This window comes from Calonectris borealis, chromosome 4, assembly GCF_964195595.1.
Source record: "Calonectris borealis chromosome 4, bCalBor7.hap1.2, whole genome shotgun sequence".
NCBI lineage: Eukaryota > Metazoa > Chordata > Aves > Procellariiformes > Procellariidae > Calonectris > Calonectris borealis.
The window spans coordinates 50439449-50466345 of NC_134315.1; the positions used below are offsets into that span (position 1 = coordinate 50439449).

Here is a 26897-nt window from a genome sequence, read left to right on the forward strand (position 1 = left end):
TACGGGCCCTTATTTCACAGACCCTTCTCCTCGCCAGAGCCCCCTCCGCCACAACTCTCACCCGGCTCGCCCGCCCGCCGCTGCCGCCCTCCTGAGGTGGCGCGCGGGGGCACACCCCGACCCTCCCCCGAAGTGCCGGGCCGTGCGGGGAGGGCGGAGCCAAGGCGAGGGGCTTGGCGGGAGTTGTAGTCCGTCTCCCGCTCCGAACCCGCCGCTCCGCGCAGCCATCCCGCGCGCCGGACTACATTTCCCAGGGGGCGCTGCGGGAGCCCGCTCAGCAGCGAGCAAGGCAAAATGGCGGCGGCGGCGCGGGGGTACAGTGGGGTCTGGCGCCGGGCGTGGCAGCGGGCTGTCGCCTGTAACGCGAGAGGCGGGGCGGTGCTGGCGGGGAAGAGCGGGTACGGTGCCGGGCCGGCTTGGGGAGAGGGGCCGGTGGAGGTGGTTCTCCGCTGGGGCATCGCGCCCTCGGGGCGTAGCCGCAGGGTGGGGGCTAGGCCCGGTTTCGGTTCACCGGGCTTGTGCGCGAGACCAACGGCCGCGGGAGCTGGGCGGTGCCGGCGTGTCGGGTCCTGGAGGTGCAATTACGGTGTCACAAGCAGCTCGCAAGGTGGTAGTGGCAGGGCCTGCTTTAAATACCATCTTCTGAGCGGTGTAAGGCATCTACAGCTTGCTGATGGCTGGCAGCACCTTCTCAGCCCGCATTTATCTCGCACACCCCCAAAACTGCATTTGTCTTCGCAGTAGAGCTGTTGTCCTTTTGATACGTTTGGCTATGGTAAGATTTCCACACAATGCAAGCAAATTGGAAAGCGTTAGTATTCCCACGTTCGGAGTATAGACAGCAAGGGCTGCACCAATTTTGCTACGTATTTTTTGAAGCGTTATTCTGGTCCAAAGGAAGCTTTCTCCTCCAGTGGAGAAACGTGAAACTTTGACAGTGTGCCTGGAACGGAGCATTTTATTCTGCGTGCTGCGACTGAAAGTTAGGGCATGTACAAGCTTTCATATTCTTTGGTGAGATTCAGGTTTCTCTCTGCATAACTGATCACCTAAGTGAAGTTATGCAGACACCAGCAGAAGTATGCTGCTGATTCTTTAGAGACACAAGTAAACATAAACCATGAACAAACGTGGCAAGAAACTCCAGGTTTCCCATCAGTGTTGTTAGTAGGACTCGAGGACTGACTGATGCACATATCTTTTTATCTGAGTGTAAGCCAACACACTAATTAAGTGAAGCCTGATGTAATTTTTAATGCCATGATTTGGCAGGGATGCATTTCATAAGAATGTGGGAAACAATGAAATAAATTGGCCTCCAAAGTTAAAAAACAAGTTTTTTTTTCTAAACCTTGAGGTATTTTTATGAATGGTTGAAAATACCAAAGAAAATATTATGTTTCAGTAAAAGAAAATGTGTTAGCTCCTTTAAACATCTGAACCTTAATCCTTTATGAGAATAATCTTCCTAAAGCAGTGATATAAGTGGCACCTGCATCACTATTTTGGTGTTTGTAGGGATGTCCTCAGCTGTTGGAGGGCAGACAGAGAACTAAAATCTTGGCAATGTATTATGTTCACCTTTGGAAGGAACACTGTACTTGATATATTTGTTTGATGTTTTTCCATAGCTCGCTTATCTCCTATAGCTATCTGGGTACTTACACTGCTGAAGTATTCTGCCATAGAAATGTGATTTCATCACTGAAATATTATTTGTGCCACTTCATTTGTACAAGGCCAGATAATTACTTACAGAAACTGTCAAGCAATTCATACTGTAAAGGTGACCTTTTTCTCTTGTCCATATAAAGGTTATGAATGTGAGAATTGCAATTACTTTTTAGATGATATGGAGAAGCTTTATTCTGTGGAGTGTGTTCAGAGAGCAGTAGCTCTCTAGTTGAAATTATGATTTCTCTATTACCGGATTACTAATGTTTATGCTAATATGCTACTAACTGCTCAGGAGAGCCACCTTTCCCAGCATGCAAGTGGCTAGCTGAAAAAGAATATATAATTTATTATGCCACATGTGTGTTGGAGTTTTATCAAACTACCTAAGAAGTAATTGATATTTATGATGATTTTGTGATTTTCACGAGGTACCAAATTAGGGTTCATCCAGCATGCAAGTTTGCCTCATTAATTTCTCTAAGATTTATCATGTAGGGAAAAGTTAAAAGTTTCATTTACATTTATTTTTTACGGCATTGTTTTCTGTATATAATGAAGACTTTGCCATACAGTCCCCTCCGTATATATTGTCAATTAGTTTCAGTTCTCCAGTATTGCAGCACAACTTTTGCCATTACACTGTAGATGTATTTGCAACATCATTTACAGTTTTTTTACAATTACAATTTAATTTTTGTTAAAAGAATAAATGAAAAGTTCTTAATTCTTGTATTATTAGATGTTTATGGGGTTTATATTTAAATTGTATTTCCCTTCTCCTCTTTCCTTTTTAGGCTTGCTCCATGGGTACCAGTTGTGGGTCTGGAAATTCATGCACAGATCAGTTCCAACTCAAAACTTTTCTCTGGTTCCCAAGTCCAGTTTGCAGCACCTCCTAACTCTTTGGTATCTTTCTTTGATGCTTCTTTACCAGGAACTTTACCAGTAAGTTATGCTTCAACTTAATTTATATCAGGATTAATGTCAGACAACTTTGAGTATGTTTCTAATATTCTGTTCTTCCCAAGATTTGGCTATAGAACTACTTTTACATATTTTTCTATTTTCTGGTTGTTTGGTAACATGAGATGCCTGGTACTGTTTCTTTTCAGTTTACTCACTCCGTAGTTATCACTACAGATACTTGATATTCTCTGCAAAGGAAAAAAATAAGAATTGTCTCTTCAATGTATTGAATGAATCACGGTATTTCTCTGATGCCAGAGTGGGTGTATTTGGTTAGTATGCCACACAGGAAATTCCTTAAATATGAGAGATACTTAAAATCCTGAGAGAGAAGAACATCTTAGATTTCCGAGTGGCCATTTGATGTTACTTTGCCATATGTTTGTTTACATAGCTGTCATTTGCCGTTTGGAATGACTCACTATGGAGGTACTTTTCTTCCTAGTAGAAAGTCTCTGATTTACGAAAGTGTCAACTATTCCTATTTCCAGGGCAAAACAATTATTTTTAAAAAAAAAAAAAAAGGAATCTCACTTAGCAATGAGATTTATTAGTGACAACGTAATAAATTTTTGAAGTCACAGCTTAATTATAACTTTGTGATGGCTATGACAGTACTGCTGTCTGTCAGAGTAGAATTCTCTGGGAATCTAACAAGTTCAATATAAAAATAATAGTTTAAAAAGTATAACATAAGCTCTTACTATACAGTGAAAATAAATATTGAATAGAGTTAGCATTGCCTCATGCAACAAGCATGCAGAGACTGTAATGGGGTCAAATTATTTAGTGCAAAAGTGTTTCACTGAGTATATTTATTAGAGTGGAGGTTTGAATTCCAGTTGCAGATATATTTTTTTAATCTATTGGAAGCTTTTCATCACCATAATACCTTAAATAATAGCCTTAAATAATATTCTGAAATTGAGAATTAACTTACAGCTGGATTTCTAGGGTCTTGATATATGCTGTGTGCTCCTTAAAATGAGAAATGAGTTGATATATTCATTCTGTATTTTCAAAGGTATTGAAACCTAAGGAAGTGACTTTTAGATGCTGATAAAATTTGGTCTTCACTCTGGTCTCCGTGGCAATTCAGGGCTGAGTTTCAGATCTAACTATATGGAAATTTTGAACACTTTCCAGAGAGAATGGGAATCTTATGCAATCGTTTGGTTTTAGAAGAATCTGGTTAGACTTAAACACGCAAAATTAGTTCCTTTCATTTGGCGGCAGGGCTAGGTTAGGGAGTTAATAGTCACAAAATTTAAAAAGGTTCAAGATTTTTATTTTATACCTTCTACTTAACGTTCTGTTAATGCACACAAATCCTGGTAAATTGTCTAATGCTTATCTTCAGTCAGGTAGAAAAACTGTTCTTGAATGAACAAAAACGAGTATTTATGAAGAGTATCATTTTATGTATGTTACTATTTATCTGGGGCTTTTTTTTGGCTTTTTCCTCTGTTAAAGTGCTTTACAAATAAAGCTTGGTATGACCTTTGTGAGAAGACCCCAGTACATATGGGCTTTGGCGGAGAATATAACTGCACCTGAGAGGCAAAAAATGGGATGGTTAGGTTAATTTAAAAGTAGTGATGCTATGTTAGCTTCTACCAGCTGCTTTTATCGATACAAAGAGAAGAGAGATTTTTCTCACTGTAGTACTGGTGAAAATAGAGTTGAAAGTGAATGTTACAAAATACATGTTCTTGCATGTTAGAATGTGATACAAAATCCAGTCAGTAGTCATAGCTTTATTTTCCCGTTGTATTTGCTGCACAGGAATTAATGTTAGAGACCGATTGTTCTGGAATCAAACAGTTGGGCTTATTTTCTTGAAATAATTATATGTGTGTGTATATGGCAATAGTATCTGAAGTAGAATTGGATTTTGGTGAATTTTGAAAGAGGGAAGGTAGTTTTTGAAAATTTCCAAGTATTTGTGGGGGGAAAAGAAAACACAACAAAGCAACATTTTAACAAATATTAAGATTATTGCCTGATAAGTCTGTTTAGAAGGTAAATATTTGGCCTTTCCTTTTGACTCTGTTTTGTTGAGAAACGAAAAAAATAGGAGCAAAGTTTTCATATAGTAGTTGTGCTGTCTGTAGCTGAGAATAACTGCTGTTATAAACTGAGAACTATAGGGGCAGTTTTCAATGTCACAGGGGTTTAAATTTACTGTGGGACCATGAGATGGTTGTGATAGACAACCATGCTAGTATTTGCTGCTTCATGAGACCAGAAAGAATGGTGCTAAAGGGAGCTTTTCTGGTTGCTATACATTTCTGGCTCACTAATGAGTGTGGGCATGAGCCTTTGCTGCGCTCTGTACAGGAGAGGGGAAACTAGAAGAATGTGCTTAGCCCTCCTCCATATTTTCTCTTTATATTTTCTTCCTATACTGTAATACAGCTTATTTTATGCTTTTTTGCAAGTAGACCTTAGGAGGACCATCACAGTGTTAGTGTCATGGCCATTTCATTATGCTGCTCTCATAATGTGCCTCTGAGAGACAGCTACAGGCAAGAACAGCTATGCAGGTGCACTCCTGTTTGGCATGAGACAGAAAAAGTGATGTGGCAAAGCTTTGATTAAAAAAGTAGATTTAAAAGTAGTGAGGCTGGACAGCGCATCCCATGCTACTCTGCACACTTTTTGTGCCCTGCGGTGATGAAGCCCCTCACCACTAGACCAGATAGCATCTTACTCAAATTACTGTAAGGATCTCCTTTCTTTGGGACTACATGACTACATACATTACATTTCATGTAATGAAATGTGCAAAGGCCTGTTTTTTTTATCTGGTGAATGGACTTGGCAATGATGTTAGCTTGGTGTCTTTAAAGCACCTGTTATAAAGGAAGTTTTATGCTACACGTGGTAGCATATAGTGCGTCATTCCTCCAGATTGATGTAAAATTCTTCTGAGGATCATAAAGGTGGTTGCACTCCCAGTCTGATTTGTCTTCTTTGAAAATTCTGAGAATCTTTATAAAGGTTTATAAAGATAAGACTGGGCTCACAGACGGAGAATGATTGAGGTGGCTGACTAAAGGTTAATTATAGCTCAGCCACAGGAATAAGATGGTAGATCTAGTAGCTAAAGGCTGAAACCTTTTTGTCTGTGCTTACAGTCTTTGTTGCTAATCACATGAAAAGATGCACATTTTATGTTTGTCTCCTGCATGACTAAAGTGAAAGCCTGATCCTATTTCTTTGTCTGCAAGAGTACTAATAATCTAGTATTAACATAACCAAGGCTTAAATTAATAAGATTTGAATGAATGTTAGCCCTACAGTCTTAAGTATTTCGAAATTTTTGATACCTTCTCATGCATTTGAATTTCATTCTCTTCACAGTGTGAACAGCATCTGTTTTATCTTTTCTTAAGATAGAGTTTTTGGAAACACTTAGTAATGATCAAGCTCTCTTTCTAATGAAGAAAAGATAAATACCTTCTTACCTCAAGAAACAGAGTAAGATCTGTGTTGAACATTGCTGTAGAATATCATGTGAGATGCATGATTTTACCTGAATATACAATTTTTTCCTGCTCCACTGGACATCCTTCAGGGCTTGACAACTCACTCATTGCTGCTATCCTGTACTGAGATTTTCATACCTTCTTGTTTTAAACTCTTTTAGTTTTCCCTCTGTAAATAGTGTTAGAAGGAAGCATTTGGGTCCTACTGTATCTTCTCTCACCTGTATAATGACAGTCGGGCAACCAGATATGCCTTTTCATGGAAGCAAGCAGGGCTAGAACAGCTATTAGCCCTTTTTCCTTCTGGTATTGCACCATTGGCAACTTAAACTCCAAACTCTGACTTCTCCAAAGCTGAGGAATGTCACTGCAACACTGTGCAGTACCAGAGAGCGCATGTATCGTGCTGTTTTGCCTTCCCCACCCTACAGTGCTGCGCTGTTGAGATGGCTGCCCAGGGACGTGACAGGGTTAATACCCAGTTTGGGGCTGTAGAGAGTGCTTTAGTTCCCCTTCCTATATTGGCACTGCATCCATTCTTGGCAGTGGCAGATACCCAGTGTTTTTCCAGATGTCTTGGGTGATAGATTATCGAACTTTATATACAGAATTTACCTGATGCATTTGCTTTCAAAGGCACCGAGAGGTTTGTGTGAGATTCTGGTGGATCTGTCTGTCAGCTATACATACTGGAACAGAAACGGCATTTGAGACCAGAATTTATACTTTACAGCTTTAAACTAGATTTTTTGATATCCTGTGCCTGTTAAATCTGGTAATTGCAACAGCTGCTTTACCAACTTGTGATTTCAGTTTTGTTTTGACATTCCTGTTGGCATGCATATGAATTTACTCCTTTCTTGTACTACTTCGCTTTAAAAAAAATGCTGCTTCTTAGCTTGACTTTTGATAATTACATTTTTAATTGCATGTACCTTTCTTGGGGTACATGGACAATCTTCTGATCTTTGTATACATGTTGGTTTAGCTTCCATTATATAAATTTTCTTCTTTTCTTTGAAAACCATGTGATGCCTAGGTTGTATCCATGAGCTCTCCTCTAAAAATAAATTAGTGGCAGTACCTGAAGGAAAAAGTGAGTTCATGTTTGTTTTAAACCATTTGCTTATGTCGCGGTTCACTTTAACTGCTTGTTACTTCTTTCAATAAAACTGTAATAATTGTACTTAGGGGAATTAGGAGATATTTTTTTAGAAATTGATGGTACCTTTCTCTTGCAGTCCTTTCTTTCCTGATAATATTTGGGTTTGTGACATGCATTGTATCATCAGTGGTTAACAGTCTTTTGTTGCTCACACAGTCCCAGTTTGCTGGACTTGCAGTCCCAGTAAGCCTCTAAAAAGAAAATCCCACATAATTTAGAAAAAAACTAGGGGAGTGAAATAGGCTTTCAAACCATTGCTCCCTGAGAATGCCTTTGCAGTTCATAGACCCTTAAATTTCTGAGTGCATGATGGATTAAAGCCTGCCTGCGTAATTTCAAGCTGTTAATCAGTTCAATGCTGTTGTACTGGTCACAAGAGGTCTTTGAAAGATGAGGGAGGCCTGCTTCAGGTGACTTTCAGGGCTGGGTTGTGGTGGGGGTTGTTCCTCATTCTATTTCTTTCTCTTTTGTAGGGTCATTCACAGACCCAGGGTTACCTGTGGAACTAATCTCCTTCACTGGGATCTGAGAAGTGTTATGCTTCCTCAGTTACTGCAGTTGCTTAGCTCAACTTTATTTCATACTTAACTATAAATGCCGTTTTTCTGGAGTCGCCGCTGCTTTTGTGCTTTGAAGTATTTGGTAACATTTGTTGCTCTTCTCTCAAGCTTTGAAGGAGTCCCCTGTAAGGTTTTCTCTTGATTTTTGCTATGTCTTCTTTGTGAGAAGTTCTGACACTCATTCTGGATGTTTTAATCTTTTTGTCAAGGCTAACAATTCCTGTAGGGCTCTGTCTCCTTAGCACCTCAGTAACTGTGCTACCTATTGAGCTCTCTCTTTTTGTTGTTGGTTTTCCTGTTCATCCTTAACAGGTCCCTCTGGCTCATGTAAACTTGCCAGTTAGAACAGCATTGAGTTGATAAAACATCTTGCTATCACCTATTTCAGTAGATCCTTCAATGCATCAGTGATATTATCTGTGTATTTTCTCTTATCTCCTTTTGTGTTGGTTTTTCTTATTGCTTTACCTTTTGCTTTATACAGAGATTTTTCTACTTCTTAGTGGGGAGCAGGAGTTTGCAGTATCTTGTTCCCTTTCTTTCACACAGTTCTGTTAGTGCAGAAAGTATCCTTGATACTTTTGGACAGCACAACCATTACATGATAACTAGACAGATTGATGTCCCCTCTTTCTGGATTCAGTCTGAAATTGCTGCTGAAACGCACATTAGCTTTTTGCAGTAGTTTTTCTCAGTGGGCTGGGAATTTCTTTATTTTAAGTTCGAACCATGAGTGGATTTTTTGGGACAAATTTCTATTGCTTCTGTTATCAGTCACTGTATATGCTCTGGCATCCTTAAGTGTTTGATTTAATTTTCTCTCAGTATGTAGACAAACAGTCTGGTTCCAGGTGACTCCCTTTGAGGAAATCCAATGTAGGATATTGTATATATGTGTATGAAAGCAGTGCTCTGTTAAGCGAAAGTTTCTGTAACAACCATGGTTCTACCAATTTCTTAGCATTTTAACTTTGCAAACTGACATCTTGTTTCTTTGTTCTTCTTAAGAATTTTTCGTCGAAGAGTATTTAGGAAACATTGTCCGACAGTAATGACAGATAATTGTAGACTGGATCTTTGTTCTGTTCATGGTTAGCTGTCTCGTGTGTAATGTTGCGTAACTGTCAGGTTTATGTATTTTGTTTGAAACTTATCTTGGTGCAATTAGGCTATAATTGGTTCCTGGGGTAAAATTAATTTCTTTCTTTCTATAATGTCTCTGATTATCAGCCAGCTTGCCACCTTAAATATATTATGACTATGTATTTGATTTTGAGAAGATTATGTAAGCTTCTGCAACTGGTGTTTATTAGTTACATGTGCAGATTTTGCTACTGCAACTATTGTTTTCTGTACAGAAACACTAGTTTTGCAATTTCACTGCTAAGTTCAGCCAAATTTGCCTCAAGAAATTTTAGGTTTGTAGAGGTTTTTGCGAATATATTAGCAAGCACATGAAGAGGAAATTAGCAATTGAGTCTCTTCTCCCCACTGATCTCACCTTTATTCAGGCTGCTGCTATTCAGATATTTGTGACACTTTATACTCAGTTTGGGATGTTTGATGAAATGGGGAGAAGACGGGGGAATCATTGAGGAGAGAGTGTTGAGGTCACTGCTTAGGTAAAACAAACTAGGGCAATTATTTTTAGGAAATTAGTCTTCGTTGGTTCTGCTGTTCCAGAACAACTTCGTTAAAAACAAAGAATTTTAGTTTGCTTTTTTAATAGCTTTTTGCAAGACTTGTTGCATTATGTCGCCTATTGTTTTCCTGAATTAGTATATTCTTGTCTCTATGTGTGGTAGACCACTTCTGGTTTACTCTCAATTTGTATGTTGTGCTCTTTTAAGAGATCTGGGTCAGTCTGGAGGGAAAGATAGCTACCTCTTTGGGGAGAAAATAAGCGTGTTTCAGGAGGCGGCAAATGGAGGAAAAATGAATAAGGGAGTCAGAGCAAAGGGCTGGGAGTTTTTAGTGTGTGTTTAGTGTGGGCTCTCAGACACACAAGGATTGCAAGAAGGAGCAGAGGGCAGATAGCCAAGACTTAGAAATGATAGAAAATGGCAGTCAATGTGTATCAAAGGTCAGAATTTGTTACAACTCAGAAAAACACAGAGCTGTCCCTCACCAAGCCTACAAGCGAAGCACCATCTGCAAGGATAAACAGGGCAGGTGTTGGTTTATAAACTCTATTCTGTCTAAGTGCTCTGAATTTTCTCTATTTAACAGGCAACCTAGGTTATATTGAAGAAGGCAGATGTTACTCATGTTTAAAAGCCTTTTTTAGCCTTTTTTGTGGAGCTCAGTGTAGGAAGAAAGGTCTGAGAAGGTCCACCTCAAAGCTCTGGTTGACTTTGGATTTGATCACATTCTGTAACTTAGGTTTTAGCCATTGCTCAGTTCCCTACCTCCAGAAGCAGTGAAGTGTTTTCACTGGATCTTCCTGTATTTAACTTGTTCTGGATCAGATAGCATTAGCGATGGTTTAAATTTCCATTGGCACAAGAGAGGGAGCATCCTTATGACAGGTCAAAAAACCCCATGTGGCAGACACAAAAGACTGTACTGTCAACAGGGCGGGCATGGTTTTTAGGGAGATACTGGACTTCTTGATGGGAACACCATAGAAACACAGTGTTTGATTATGGATATCATAAACCGTTTATCGCCATTGCGTTGTTCTGTCTTCCTGTGGGTTCTCCTGCTTGGAATTGGTTCTGCATGGTAGAAGTTTATTTGATTTTAGCCACTGATGATGGGATCTGAGACACGAAGATTGCTGTTTTGGGCCAATGCCACTGGATTGGCCGGTTCCCTACCACTTGAGAAAATAGGTTTATTCCATTGAGACCATTGAACGCTTTGCCCACGCAGTGGTCTGAATGATTTTTTTCCTTCTGTGTTTTTTTTTTTTAGCAACCCATGTCTCAAAGGGCTGAGAAACGTAGAAGTCGGTCAGTATTTAAATAGCTTTGTGTCTCGTGATATCTCTCCGTTTTTCTTACTCCCGGGGTCAACATTTCTCCATACTGCTGCTGAATTTTTCTGGTCATCACTGACACTGGACGATGCTTCCTTCAATTCTAAGCCTTGTGATGGGAGCCCTCAGACTAGCTCTTCAGGTTCGAGGGAGTGGGCCCTCTTATTCTTTGACTACACATAAAGTAACATGTTTGGGAGCTGGGTACTTCTTAAAATGTCGGAGTTGCCTGGTTTTAAGATATGACTTGAATGAGTGCGTGCTGCATCACCAGAAGCCAACTTTGTCACCAAGCAAGGTTAGGAATAATAGTAAGTTTTGTATAGCAGCATATGTCTTTGGTGTCAGACTGGAGAAAGATAAAGTTACAGAAGATATTAAGGTATATTTAATGCCCCTCCCCCCAATCTTCCTTTGCTGCTTCAGCTTCTCAGTTGCCATTTTGTTCTCTTTTCTTAAGCTGGAATCTCCTTCTATTAATCTAAGATCTTGATTTAAAATGTCTGGTGCTTCTTCCCCTACTCTCTTGCCCCTTTCCTTAGGGATAAGAACATAATGCTCATATTAGGGCAGGAAATATGCTGTGAAGTAGATGCTGGACTGAAATGCAGAAGACCCTAAACTGAAGCTGGCCTTCTTTTTAAATTTCCCCCGCAGTTAGAGACCTCAGTTTTTGGAACATGTGGGCTCTTTGCAGACCAAACAAATGACAAGACTTAGGTTGGCTTGGTTTTTAAATTTTTACTGTATGCTTAGAGGGATGAGGTCTGATTGTAGACCTATTGAAATAAATGGATCATTTGGGAAATGGTTAGCTCTTCGTTTATTTTAATGTACATTCTGTACATGCACAGCTACAAGATAGTTACGCCCTTCTGTGTGTGTGGGAGGATGCCAAGGAAGAACGCTGCGTTGAAGTACTCATCTGCAGTGTCAGACTGAACAATCGCAATTACATTTGGACTAAGTAGATATAAGAGTAGTTTATTTTGAAGTTTAACTTATGATTGCACTTCCAAGAACCATATATTGGAGCAAGTTGGTACTTCTATCACAGCAAGAATAGTAAGACTGAATATATCCATTAGTGGAAGCAAATAAAAATCAGAGTGATACGAAATGGGAGTACTGGGAAATATGATTAGATATAACTGTTGAGGTTTCTAAAGATTACTGCCTGGTCTACAGAGAGCTGGCTAAGTACATTGCACTACTTCCTTCTTCCAGCTGTTATTTTGAATGAAAAGGAGCTAAAATTAAATGTTTCTTAGATAAACAGTCCTGTAGTTAATCTCATTAATGCTGATTTCTTCATGATTTTAAGTAGGAATGAAGGTCTTAAGATAGCCAATTAATATGAAATCTACTTTATTAAAATGTATGACCTAGAATAAAAAACTTTTAAAATTTCCGAGGAATTATTTTGTTTTTACTGTGTTTAGTACAAAGAATACTTTGTTCCATAACTTAGGCTTCCTGGGTGCCACTGTCATAGCAAAGATTACTTTTTTTTTTAAAAGTAGCAAAAATAAACTTCTTCCAGGAGAGAGATCTAGATGTTTCTTCCCCCCCCCCCCATTTATCTTATATAATACTCATTAGCAAAACAAGAAGCTGCATACCTACTCTCTTTAAAATGTAGAAATGATAATTTACTAAATTAGAAACATATATCTTCACCTAAAAGGGGGCCAACTTTCTTTAATGTATTAATAGAAGGAGTAAACCTGCTGTTAAAGAAAAAACTGTTAAAAAATTGCTTTTGGTGGGAATTTATGCCGTTGAAGGTATTGTGTATAGTTTTGTATAGTTATTGAATAGTCTTGTATTTAAAACCAAGGTCTTGACTAAACTGACCTTGCAAATAAAGACGATACATTTGTAAAAGGAATCTTTCCACTTGTGAGCTAGATGTAAAGAATAGACAAGTATCAGAAAAAGACAGAACTTGGTTGGATTGTTCTTTCATTCCTTTAGCACTTCGTTACCATGGTGCTCTAGCAGGATAGTGGAGCGACAAGGGAAATAGTGCTGGTGTTGTGATGCCATTGTTAAGGTTTTTCATGACTTTCCAATACAAACAATTTACATTTCCTTTTGTGATAGGTCTCTAGGAATTTCTTTAAATAAATACCTAGGAGAGACGCTTCAATTTTAGAAAATCAGAAATATTTAAGACGGCTTTTTAGGCTCTTGTGTTTTGTCCGAAGCTATTGCAGGAACTACATAGCTTTCTTTCAAGGCCAGTACTTTGCTAACATACCAGACTGGCAGCTTGTCTGTTCAAGCCAGTAATTTAAATCTTTGGTGCTAGTCAAAGCTGTCAACTTAATAACAGCTTACTGCATAAACAAGCTTGGGGGACTTATTCTAGGTCATTAGTATGGGAAGTTTCACATACTGAATTGATGTTTATCACTGCAGATTATTTGAAAAACTAGGCTTGTTTGAAGGAAAAGTAGTAGTTTGCTTAAACAGCTCTGCTTTATGTGCACAGCCTTGATCACTGGAATGGGTAGTAGTAGTCACTTCAGAAATGGAGCAATATTAAACAGATAAGTTTGGATTTTTGAGGAAGTAGAGGGTCATCTGGTGTTTTTTTTTTTTTTTAAAAAAAGTCAAACAGGGCTGAGGAAGCAAATTGGCATGTTAGACATCTCAGTAGGCCATAGTGGGAAAGATCTGCTTTGCAATGCCTTCTATGACCACGGAGGTCGATAAAGAAGTAGCACAGGAAGTGGCACTAGTGCATGAGTAATGGTGCATATACAATGATTTGGCTAGTATGACCCAGTACACTGGGGACACATACACAGTCATCTAAAGGCTTAGTAATATACATAGAAAATAATCAGTACTTCACATTTTTATGCCATTTTTTCCCCAGAGCCACCAAAATGGTTCATCAGCAGTAGTGCAAAAGCTTCTCACTGGTGTAAGTAGCATGTCTGGGGGAATTATTTCCTTCACCTCAAAACAATGTTATCCCTTAGGGCGATGAGTAAGATACACTCTACCTTGTTTGAAGCAAAAATTGAAGAGCAAGTGGTCAAAGGCAGTAGTTGTAGTGTAATCATTAGCTAAACTCCACCTGCGTTTGAAGAATGCGCTATGAGGCTCTGACTGACTGTGACTCGGGAGTTGGGTTTTGTCTTACTCTACGATTACAATCAGTCACAACTCCTGCACCATCAGGAAACACAGCAAGACACCGGTTCACTACTTTGGTGCAGTGGTGTTTTAAGTCTACCCAGTCCTTATGGAGCCTTAATGTTTCTGGTGACCAGCTGTTAAAGGGCTGACTGGCATGGTTCTCCCTAATTTGTAAAGCTGGACAGGATCATGCCATAAGGCTTTAGTAGAAAGAAATTTTGCCTGTGTATTTAGAAATATTATATTTTAAACATTGAACAATTTGACTAACACAAGCTTCCTTAAACAGTAAAAAAAAAAAAAGTACCTGTATTGTCTGGAAGCATTTAATTGTTGAAAACAGGAGCATCTACTATATAATGAACTGCAGCTATGATACTAAAATAAATTAGTATTTTGCAGTTACCAATTTTACTTTAGATTACGGTCAGGACCAATTGCGTTAGTTTTGCTGCAGATCAGTATTTCAAAGGGAAATTGTTGTCCCTTTTTTCTGATTTAAAATTTGCTTTATGTATCTTTTAAATTTTTTCATAAATAAAATATGCCCAAACAGATGTTGTGTTCTAATTAGCCATATATAGCTACACTAAAGATCTGAAAGTTCCCTCGTTAAATGTCTTAAATATTTAATTTCCTGTCTGTATAAGCAATTTTAAGTTTCTGTTACATGAAGAGTTTCTCATATTTTCTCTTATTATTTTGATTTTTGAAATATTAGACGAGTAAAGCCAAGAGATTCTTTTTCCAACTGAAGACATGGGATGATGGGAAATGTACAGCTGCTTAATCTGTTTTCAGAAATCAGGCTGGGGAATATAAAAAGTACATACTGTCAGAAACATAGAAGAAAACATTATTTAAGCCTTTTATGTTCTGGTCAAGGCAGATGAAGTCATGTAGATTCTTTTACATAATGTGCCCCTTTAATGGTCCTGCTGGAAATTGACTTCTTGGCAGCTGTACAGTGCAGAATAAGATGGATAAAGTTCTGTTCCTGTTTCAAAATACTGTAAGTGTGAGCATCTCAGAGTTGTACTAAGACAAATTCAGTCTTTTTTTCTTTTCAATTTTATCCGTTTGATGTTAGTTAAACCAACTGTTAAATTAATAAGAGCACATTTGAAAAAAACCATAACTTTGAAACATTGCTTGTTAGTCCTTTTCGGAGTGGAATTTTCTTTCTCCTGTGGATCCTGACCCTGCTGAGGAGATAGAAGGGTGTAGCACTGAGTGGTGGGTCCATGGTGAGAAACCACATTTAACTCCGTTATTTCTTCATGCAGGCCTTGCTGGGTCTTCAGATAACGTGGCATTCTGCAAGAACCTTAATCCCATGGGTTATCTGGGTGCTGGAAATGATGTATATTTGTAGCCATGGGATCAGTTGATGTCTCTTTGGTTCTGTTTTAGCAAAGCATGTAAGCATGCTTAATGTCATCTTGGTTAAGAAAAGCATTGAAATCTATGTGTAGATACTCATGAATTCACTGTGGTTCTGTGGTTACAGATGTTCTGAAGTGTTCTACTGAAATGGCACTGCAGTCCCTAATGCAAATCTTCTGTGTTTCCAGTTCTCAGTATGAGTTGACAGCTGGTTACAAGTCAATTATCATTTGCTATGATTTGTCTTTTGAATCTTCAAGGGTGCAAGAGTACTGGGATGTTTGCGAAGGTAGCAAGCCAGAACAGAGCACACCTCCTTATGTGGCATAACAAAACGACTGAATGAATGGCTTGTTTTTTCATCTTAAAGCTTTGCAGATTTGTAGCTACCGTGACTTTAATGATGAATAAGAACTACCCACACAAGGCAAGAGATATAATGGTGGCTGAAGGCAAGCAAAATTGAATATATGCTCCAAATAAGGCGATGTGTGGGAGACACATTTGTTACCTGCTGAGTATCTTGAGCAAAACCATGTGTCATGTTCCCTTAGGTTCTCAACAGGAGATGTGTAGAAGCAGCAGTGATGACAGGCCTGGCACTCAACTGCAGCATAAACAAGAAGTCCTTGTTTGACAGAAAACACTATTTCTATGCAGATCTGCCTGTAAGTATGCAGTATAGCTGGTCCCTTTATGGCTGTAGGAAAGGACAAGTCTGGAGTACGGGTGGCAACAGAGGATGGTGAAGAGATGCTTTTTCTGTTTTCAGTCAGTGTTCTGCTCACCCCAATAGGATGCTGTGCTGTGCCCTGATGAATAGGCAGCCGGACTCTGGTGCTCACTGATTGAATGATTGCTCTGATTGCTGACTCCTTGCTTAGCTGCACGATTCCAGTAGCTTAATGTAATTGAATTGGGAGCTTTGCCCCTCAAGTTCTCCATTCCTGGTGTTTAGTACTAATTGTCTGTTAGGGTAAAAGCAGTCTGATAATAGTCCTTCATTTAAAGTGAATGTATAACAAACACAGGTTCCAGTGGTGTAAAAATAATAGCGGGGTTTTTTGTGTGTGCTGAGGGACCTAAAAATATTTAATTTCCCTTTAAAACTTTCTCAGTCAGTAGTTCTAATAAATGAAAAAAAAAAAAACTGAGAAACTGAGTCTTTGCGGTATGGTTTGTTGGTAGCTTTCATATTTGGTAGAAGGTGTCACTGGAAGTCAAATGCATTTTGCCGCACTTGATATAGGTGTAGAAATATTGAAATCATTTAAGAACTTGACTTCTGTCATTGCAACAGGATGGTTGAGCCTTTTTTTTAATTCTAATGAAATTAAACCTTTCTAATTTTAAACATTTTTTTTTCTGTCAGCTTATTTGTTCTGAATGTTCAGTTTAACGCTATCCTATCAAAGGGAGGACACTAGTTTTACTTACTCTGATTTTGGGGTGAAGATCTGATGACTGCATTAAAAGAAAAAAATCTGTTTTTATTTTATCTGAGAAGGATCAGGCATGTTAGCTTATCTTCTTTTTAGGTGAGGTGTCCCGGACATCCAGAGGAGCAGAGTGGGAGATTTCTCAGGTCCCAGATTAATGTGGAGAGGTGCTGTATTATTAACGAAACTTTCTTTCCCACTCTTTTGTTCAAGCATTGGAAATATTTTGAAGTTACACAAAACATATTCAAATACAATTGCTTCCCACCTTAGAAAGAGAATTATGTTATAGTTGTCCACTGAGACCTGGATCTCAGAAGAGATTTCTATTCTGTTTTCTTCTGTGTTGGGAACTTGTGGCTCTTCTGTGAAGTTGATGTAATTAACTGATTTGGTTTCTGGGGATAACTTTCCTAATATTTGTGAGCCATTAAGAGGCCCTTTTGTTGGAGACCCTGTAGTAAGCTACTGGGAACGTGAAACACAAACTTACCAGTTTGAATTGCCAATACTTTTTTTTTTTACTTGTAAAACTATCTTAAAGCGCATTTCCAGAGCTGAAAGAGAAAAAAGTAAAATAGCGGGAAATAAACATGACTTTTAGAATACCTTTACACATCATAATGAAACAGCAAAAACATCACAGACTTGTTTGCAAGCCACTTTGGTGTTCTGCTGTTAAACTGAAAACAGTCTCTCATATTCTTGTGATGTCTGCTGCTGTTGGTCTACTGCATGGAAGCTATATGGAAGAATGTTGTCATAGGAAAGAAACTACATCCATGTGTTTAGAGGAGAAGAGCGAGGTGGAAGAAGGTGTGTACAGCGCCAAGTGGGCTGCCGTTGTCTGCAGACATGAGTTACAGTATCCTCTGGTCAGATAAGCATGGAAGTTTGGTCAAGGAGATGCTGACACATTTTATTAGCTTGAAATGTGTAATTCTGGCTTTCTACTGGCTGCCTTCTGCAGTTTAAGCACTGACAATAAACTGCCCAACCTGCATTTCATAGTGAAACAGTCTAGTCAGGAACCCTGTAATAAGATGCAGAGTTGAGGCTAATGAGCTGTATAGAACAGATAAAATAAATCCAGCTCTTAGGGTCATTTGACAAGGGGATTATTGTTACTCCTGAAAATGGGGCTTTGGATGGGAAATGGGATTCTTGTTATTTATTGTCACTCACTATTTCAGGCTTTAAAAAAATCATTTTAATGAGAAGTTTTAGGAGATGGGAAGAGCTGTGTCATTAGCATAGGCTGCATAGAGTCAGTTATTTTATTTTTCTTATAGTGATTATGGCTAGAAGGTCATGCACTTCATTGCATATATAAATTGAGCTGTTCACAGGGCCAGACCATTGTTCTCCATTCCAATGCACTGTCACCATCTCTACATTTTAGAGTAAGCTTGTTCTTCCTGCAAAATATGCAAATGCTCTTCCCAATTCATTAAAATTGGGCAGGCTTTTTTTTAATTCTCACCACTGGAGGCATGAGCAGGCAAGGAAAGAGGAAGAGATGGGGACCCTACCTCAACAGGGTAACTTCTATATTTTTACATCATTGGGATATTCCAATACCTTGTCACTGGCAGCCCCTTCTCTGGCTAGCAGTTTGCCCTTTGAGTGGAGTCCCAGGCATGAGGTGGCATTTATCAGCTGTGTGCCTTATGGGGGGTTGCAGTGTCTGTCTTTTAAATTGCTACATTAATGAAATTGAGCTTTCTCATTTTCTTGATTTCCACACCCCCCCTTCCCTCTCCATCTCCTCCCCTGTAATGAGTAAAGTTCTGAACAGGCGGAGACGGATATTCAGCCTGATGGGAGGATGAGTGATAGTCCCAGCTTGGGGATCGAGGTACGGTAACTGGCTTCAGACAAGATTTAGCATGACCACGGAACACAGGCGTGGAAGAACCTCTTGTAGTCCATTTCCTGCCCTAAGGGCAGTATCAGGGAAATTTATGTCATCCTTGACAAGTGGTTGTGCAGTTGATTATTGATTGTTTCGGCATTTAGTATAGTATCTTATACTTGCCTGTATTGAGGAGTGCTCTTATTTTTTCCAGACGTCCAGCTTCTCACAGTTATGTTGAATTCTAGACCCATCTTCTAGCTTGCTTCCTTTCCAGCTAAGCAAAATAATTTCTGAATTTATGTGTGCATGTGTTCTATCCTCTTATATAGGTCACTGTGGAAGATGTTGCATTTTCAGTTTTATTCTTAGTCTATAATATTTGCACTTGGCTGTGCTGCTACTTTCTGAAAAGTGAATGTTTTATTTGAATATAAAGCTAATTTTGTTGACAGGCTGGCTATCAAATCACTCAGCAAAGAGTTCCTATTGCGGTGAATGGAAGTCTGTCATACAGTCTCTGCATAGACAACAAAATGAGCCAGATGGTGACCAAAACTGTGAGGATTAAACAAATTCAGTTGGAGCAAGACAGTGGAAAGAGTCTCCATGATGACACAAGGAGCCAGACTCTCGTTGACTTGAATAGGGCTGGTAGGCTTGGATTGTTTTCCTATTTTTCTCCTCCTTTCTGTCTAAGATGAGTCTTTAAAGGTAAATGGGTGACAGGGAACAGGTGAAAAATAAAACCAGCCTGATGTCTCTCTCCTTGAAAATAAAAATTCATCAAAATGACTGTTACACTTGAAGCAAGGGAATACTTGAATTTTTTAATGGCCAGTGGACCTTTCCCATTGCTGTTCGTTGATGGCAATTGGCAATAGCAAGTTAGAAATCTGTTGGCTCCAGTTTGCTCAAAACTGTATGTGTCAGTCACAGACAGCCACTCAGCTATTTAAGCTCTTGCCGCTATTTGCATTGTTGTTAAAAAACAAAAACCAAAAACAAACAAAAAAACCTGCAGACCTAGTGAATCAGGTTTTTGTATAGAAGGAGCAGCTGTTGGAATTTGTCAGTGCATGAGTCAGACATTTCTTTTAATTATTAGCTTTGAAAAAAATGTAGATTTTCTCTTTAAACCTTGAAATTGTAAACGGAATGAACCAAATTAGCACACAACATGGGCAGCAACCTGGACGGCCCAGCCTAACCGGGACGCAGTGCTCCGGTGTCCACTGAAGTTAAGAGCTGTGCTCATATTCTTTGAAAGCTGAATCCTGAAGCTAAAAAACTAAACTACATCTGTTCACAGTTCTGTCTGTTCCAAAATTAGTTTAAGATAAATAAATTTGAGTCTGGAATCAGATTGGCTTTAAATGGGAGTTCTCCCAGAGAAAGGCAGAAGAGGAATGCGTCCTTGTGATCTGCATGTCATCAAAGGGTGGAGGATTGTCTGCCGTTTGTCCGTTTCTTTAAAAAAATAGGAGGAAAAGGTTTTCATGGCATTCTGCAACCAGGTCCATAGTGACAGTTACTAAATAATACATGGGGGTTTATTTTTTTTTAAAAAAAGCGCTTTCATGTGTTTAGCCAGTTGCACTCTAATACGCCGAGATCAAAAGCTATTGTTGAAAATCTCCTGTCTCTTTCCCTGGTAGGAGTCGGCCTCATGGAGGTTGTCATGGAGCCTGATATGTGCTGTGGGGAAGAGGCAGCTGCAGCAGTCAGAGAGCTTCAGCTCATTCTTCAGACTCTTGGGAGCAGCCAGGCAGTCATGGCAGGTACAGGAGGGGGAAGGGCACGTTCCCTTGTCACCAGTAATTCTCTGCATTTCCAGGAGTTTTGCAGCTTCTGGTTATTTTGCTCTGTGATTGCTTATAACGCATAGTCTTTTCTAGCTGTTGTTTTTACAATCCTCAGAGCCTGTCCTAATGTCTGCCATGCTTCAGGTGTCCTTATGGGCCTGCCTTTGTCTGCAGAGCTTTGCAGTGCTAGATTTTATATGGCCTCACACAATAATTTTACAGGATAAACCTAGGCAGGAAGAAATGTCCCCAGGGTTCTTGTGGTGTTTCTCCCTGTCTGTCCTCATCTTGCTTGCACAGCACTGCAGCACAGAAGATCTGTAGTAAGGATTAGTTGTAGAATATGGAAGTTATGGGTCAAAGTAGTGTGAGCATGGATCATCTTGTAAGTTGCGTGTCAAGTCTCAGCTAGTCATAAAATGGATGTAGGCGGTAAACTTGTGCTGATGTCATGGGTGAGATGGAGTAAACGACAGCGCATAGCAGATATGGGTGCCGGGGTTAATTTAAGAACCAATGAGATTACGGCTTTTACCCTACTTGATCATTTCACACACTCACTCTGTCCCTCCCTCCCCTCCAGCATTATGTTCACTAGGTCTCAAATTCTCTTCCCACTAGGGAGATCACTGCTGGTCTGGGGAGGTGGGCCAGAAAATTGTGTTTGTTCGTGCTGTGCAGCAGTCTTGCAGATACCAGTCTCAGATGTTAGAGGCCAGGGTACCTAGGCATCCCCTGACATTTGTCTCCATGTATCTCGCTGATCTTTGGAATCCTGGATCCCCTCCAGGATCTCTCTAGCCAAGATTGCTACTATCTTTCTAAGACCACTTCCTCTTTTGGGAACACCTGCTTTTGGCATCAGCTTTTCTTTCTGGAACCCTAAGGCCCCAATTTTCGCAATAGGTGATGTGCAGAAGCACAGCGTGTGATCAACCTCCTAACTGATCATTCTGTCTCATGTCTCTTTTAATTGGAGGATTCAGGTCATGCCATTTTTGCTCAGTCCTAATGTTATCAAAATTCCAACCAGCCCGTGGTTACAGCTAGCAAATAGCAGGCTTCTGCTTGAGACTTTAAAAATATATTTTTGGGCATTCATCCCCTTCACACATACACCAAATTATCAGCTGTCTATTAGTGTTCACAATGTAAGCTATATTTTTGCCTGTGGCAGTTGTCCTCACTGTTCTGGCAACAAATTCAGGCCATAGTATAAGTGGATGCATCTCCTAGAGAACTGAGTCAGAGTGGTGCATGTATCACCCAGTAAATGGGATCCAGTAAATATTTGCTAGTGATGCAAATCTGATTTAATATAGGGGGAAGTAATAATTGCTAGACATTATATATGTCTCTGAATCTTTTCTCACACTAGTGTTACACATGTCAAATGGGGAACAGTTAATATTAAGCAGCCAGTTTGCATGCTTCTTCAAAGGGCTTTGCAGATATACATATATACCATCATTTATCACTACTGAATTTGGCCCTAAGATTGTGTCGTGGTTTAACCTGGCAGGCAGCCAAATACCACGCAGCCGCTCACTCACTCCCCCTGCCCCCCCAGTGGGACGGGGAGAGAATCGGAAGGGTAAGAGTGAGAAAAACTCGTGGGTTGAGATAAAGACAGTTTAATAGAACAGAAAAGGGAAAATAATGATAATAAATAATGATAGAATATACAAAATGAGTGATGCACAATGCAATTGCTCACCACCCGCGCTGACCGATAACCAAGTAGCGATCGGTACTTCCTGGATCACGCCTACCCTTCATATACTGAGCATGACGTCACATGGTATGGAATACCCCATTAGCCAGCTGGGCTGGCTGTCCTGATTATGTTCCCTCCCATCTCGTGTACCTAGCTCAGTCAGTAGGCACGGGAGCTGTCCTTGGACTAGGAGGGCACTTAGCAACAACTGAAAACATCAGTGTGTTATCAACATTCTTCTGGTACTAAATCCAAAACACAGCACTAAGAAGAAATTTAACCCTATCCCAGCCGAAACCAGGACAGATTGGCATTGGAATTGCACTATGATATCTTTTATTGCAGTGAGATTTCTGACTTTAAGGAGAATTCCAGTGTTGGGAATATTTTTCCTCCAGTATAGTTGGCTTTAAAAGTATTTGGATTTTTTTTCCAAGGTGGTGTTTTTAAGGGCTTTCTACTGTGGTTTTCCCTTATCATAATTACTTGCTTTCAAATAAGGGCTTTACGTTCTCATATTTTACCTTCATTCTACCTGTGCGTTCAGTAAAGACAAGTGCCCAGTTTTATGAGGTGTTATTTCGTTAACAACAAGCAGATGAAAAGATGATTTCATTGCCAAGTGAAAGGAAAAGAAGCTAGGCTTAAACTGGGCTTACAGGAAAAAAGCTTTTTTAAGAACATTTGGGGCCTGGCTTTCTTTTCACTTATGCCTGATTAACTTTATTGTCTTGTCACATTGACACCTACATCCAAGTAGAAGCAGGTCATGTCTCAAAATGAAGCAAGGGCAGGACAAGACTATTCCTCTTTTGGAACAAGTACTCATTTCACCCCAAAGAGGGAGCACATGCAAAACACTTCTCTTGAAAGAGATGTTGGGTCATTCCAGCACCTTTGTCCTTCATTTGCATGTCTGGCAAGACTCTATGAAGACAGAGGAAATTAGTGCGCTATCATCCAGCCTACTTTTACACAGTGTACCAAGGCCTCTCTAGTCAATTTACATCTATTGACCGGAATGGATTCTGAAGCTGTAGACGTCTTCACAGGTTTAACTCTGAGCTATTTTGTGCTCTGTTTAATAATGCCATTGTATCTAAACAGTGAGTGTTTGTTTCTTTTTATCTGTGTTTGAAATTAAAAAAAAAAAAACCCGAAGAGGAAGGCTACAGATGTTCACTGTGCAATGTGGGAAAAATGATGTTTCTTTTTAATACAACCTCTCCTCTTTGTTTATTCCCACCAGTTGAATAACTGTGGCAAGCCTTTTCTTCTCAGAAGGGATGTCTTTAGAGGGACAAAACTTAGAAAGATACAATTAGGAGTTACTTGTGGTTGAGTCATTAAAGATCTCTAAGGACATTATTCTGTTTTGGACTAAAAGCGCAGGATGCTTTTATATATAACTTTGTATTCAGTTTCAGTTTTTGGCAGCTGGGGAAATTTGGGGTGGGGAGGGGAGATTGCAGTTTCTGGAAGGAGAGGAAGAAAATTACAAAAAAATCCACTACTTCTCACATTTTGTCCTTGAGTTGTAAATTTCCAAGAACACCTTAGTAAATCTGTTCAACATAATTGTAAGTTCTTGTGTTCCATGCTAGGGTAGTATATATCCATCAAATTGTAATTCCAAAAGGTATTTTTATGCTGCTTTTAGAGGAATGGAAGCTCACAATCCACCACTTTAAATTGCTTGTCTAATTCTGCCCTTTATTCAAGAGCTGTGAATCAGAAGCTTTTTTCACTATATGGCTTAAAGGATCTGTGCTGCACTGCACCATGCAGTTTTCTCTGAGAGGAATTATGAGTAATAATTTTTTTTTAAAAGTAGTATTCTCAGAAAATTTTGAATGATTGGAGGAATCGCAAACAGAACGCTATGATGAGGTGGTTGTTACTCCTTTCTGAACATACGGAAGTCTACTATTAATGCTCTGCACATAACATGCAGTTTATTAATGCATGCCAAGGTTTTTACTCTAGTTTACAGGGCAGACAATTCTGTTGACGAAGTTTCCTTTTACAGAGGGTCAGCTGAGAGTGGATGCCAATGTTTCTGTGCATCACCCTGGAGAACATTATGGAGTGAGGACTGAAGTGAAGAATATCAATAGCATACGATTCCTGGCAAAAGCAGTAGGTAAATGATGGTTGCTTCATTACAGGAGCATTGTAGATATTTTATGTGGTCTGACATGAAATATGTCAAGCTCCTGAATGCAGTAATTGGCCTTAAATGCCCTGACTAGCATCCTCTGGGTGTCCCATCCATGCAGCTTGCCCATGGGTCCAAAAGTCCCATTTAACCTTAGGCTGAGGCCTTCAGACTTCGTCTGGGCTACATCACAGGTGTGCCAGTTTTCAATCCTGGCTCCTGATGGACCTTGGACCTGTTCTGTAGTCTTGTTCCCAGTCCTGTCTCTGGACTTACCTCCTGCTGCTTCTGATTGAACTCCCTGGATGGACCCTGGACCCAACTCATCCCCTCACCTTGACTGAGACTGTCAGTGGACCCTGTTAATAGCACATGCCTCTGCCCATGCTGTTCAGACTAGTGGGACTGCACCAGACAGTAAGGGCACTGCCTGTGCTGTGGTCACCCTCAGCTCCTGGCTTATCCCTCCTTGTGGAGCAGCCCTGCTCTTGCTGCTTCCTGACAGAATAAATCTTAGTATGGGGTGGTGTGGGGATAGCAGCCGTGTAAGTCTGCAGTTTTCTTGCAGAGGTAGCCCTCTGCCTGCAAGAAGAATAAAGGAAATGTTTCAATGCCTAGCATGTTTAGCACTGAAATATGTTAGAGTAGCTCTGTGTCCTCCAATGTAGATGATTGCTTTCCACTGAGTAGGTAGGTGGCGTGTATGAAGTTCAGATGCAGCTTGAGTATGAGCAAGAAAGGATGATTATTACATCTCCAAAAGAAAACTCAACTGGGTGATTGGAAGGTCACTGGGAATGTATGGCTTGGCTGCCGAGCCTGGGAGAAAATGTTTTCTATTTAAAGGGAATGAAAGAAGATGAGGAAAACACACAAAGAAAGAAACAGTGCTGGAGAGAGAGACAGTGATTGATAATTCTGCCTGTAACTACTGCTGTTGATTTCATTAAGGTTAAAACAACAAACTATTCCATTATTGCATAGCAGTGAAAAATGAAATAGTGGAGTGTACAAAAGCTAATAGTGCAGTATAACAAGCTTACTCTTTTTTTTTTGTTTCTATCAGACTATGAAATAGAGAGGCAAATTGAAGAACTTGAAAATGGAGGAACAATTCTGAATGAAACAAGAGCCTTTGATTCCAAGCTTGGGTGAGTTTTTATTTTGGAGGAACATCAGGAATAGCAGCGTTAGAGTGCCACGGATACCTAGTGACATGATCAGGAGAGGTAACATGGTATTGCTCAGCTTCTGTCTTCTAAAGCTAATGTTCTCAAGCATAGTCTCCTCATAGGTAGTAATTTATTCTTAAAGTTGAGGCTTTTTCACAACAGATTGTGTGCTACATCAAGCAGTGTCTGTGTGGAAATGACTGCCCTCTTACATACACACATTTTCTGAAATAACTTTAAGAAGCTGTCCTGATCTTCATGAGGCAAAGTTTTTGTTTTGTGTTTTTGACATAAAACTAATTCTGTGGTGTACCTCTTACCACATCTTATTTGTTTTCTTTTTATTTTAGGTGCACTGTACCAATGAGAGACAAAGAAGGAAAACAGGATTATCGGTATTTTTTTTTAATAAAGTTAACATTTCAAGAATTGAGAATTTATTTCATTTCTTAAGTGTGGTTAGTGTACTGAGCATGTAAAGTTAGTCAGTATAGTGAGTACATATTGGAAGTTTACCTTCCACTGGAAGGGGAAGAGACCTATCAAAATCAGTGCTAGTCTGAATAGTTCAGATCTAGAACTGTGTCTCATCTCTGCTAAAACCCATAGACCTTTCCCAAAAACTAAGCAGGAGTACCTTAGCTCAAAGTGGGTAAGTTGAAGGTTTACTTTGTGGCCAGTACAAGTGTATTCTTAAGAATGCCTGACATAAAATGTAAGAATATTCTGAGTTAAGCATTGCTCCCGCTTTAAGTAAATACTGAGGGAAATGATTTTCAGACAGCAGGCCCTGCTTCTCTATGCTTAAATCTACGCAAATTCTACCACTGATCTTACTAGAGCAGAGCAAGGATTTTGAAAACAACCCACAGACTTTAAATTTAAATCTGCTTTTTAAATTATTGTTTGTAGAAATGCAGCAGAAAAGGCAGTGATCATTTTATGAGTTCCTTATTATGGTAGGGGCTGGCACGAGGATTATTTAACAAGACTAATTCAAACAAATGCAAAAGAAAATTCATTAAAACCTAGGCAAAACTGGTGAGTCTACGATATTTCAAATAAAGACCAGAAAGATTATTACTAGTACTAACATTATTATCAGTATTAAATGGTGTTTTTCAGACTTTTTGTAACTTAGTGCTGCACATTGTACATTAAACTTAGAATCTACGTTTAGGCAGATTTGAAATAAAAATTATTGTAGTAAATGTAGAGGGTGCCCAATGTCCTTTATTCTGATATTTTTGAACCCTTCATTTGATCATGTAAGAGTGAGTTTTCTGCTTCAATTGCAGTTACTCGAGTGGTTTGAATTGGCCTTCTCTTTAAGGGAGCCTTTTGTTCTGTGATGGCACCCTGCTGAGCACAGT

At 39.5% G+C, this 26897-nt stretch overlaps 1 protein-coding gene across 8 annotated transcripts in view; it reads left to right on the forward strand.

The window, feature by feature from the left end:
* Nucleotides 1-267: 267 nt before the first annotated feature.
* The window catches only part of GATB (glutamyl-tRNA amidotransferase subunit B), a 43093-nt gene continuing 16463 nt past the window's right edge, over nucleotides 268-26897 (forward strand). For 2 of the 8 annotated variants that reach the window (XM_075149502.1, XM_075149506.1), the window contains exons 1-9: nucleotides 268-398; nucleotides 2472-2622; nucleotides 13727-13774; nucleotides 15933-16046; nucleotides 19128-19326; nucleotides 20331-20453; nucleotides 24224-24337; nucleotides 25419-25503; nucleotides 25875-25919. In XM_075149502.1, the coding sequence (XP_075005603.1) occupies nucleotides 295-398; nucleotides 2472-2622; nucleotides 13727-13774; nucleotides 15933-16046; nucleotides 19128-19326; nucleotides 20331-20453; nucleotides 24224-24337; nucleotides 25419-25503; nucleotides 25875-25919 (983 nt within the window). In that variant the 5' untranslated portion in view covers nucleotides 268-294. Of the gene's footprint in view, nucleotides 776-2471; nucleotides 2623-9603; nucleotides 10982-13726; nucleotides 13775-15932; nucleotides 16047-19127; nucleotides 19327-20330; nucleotides 20454-24223; nucleotides 24338-25418; nucleotides 25504-25874; nucleotides 25920-26897 lie in introns of those variants that run through there. The other 6 variants (XM_075149504.1, XM_075149503.1, XM_075149508.1 and 3 more) reach the window with 6 other exon arrangements.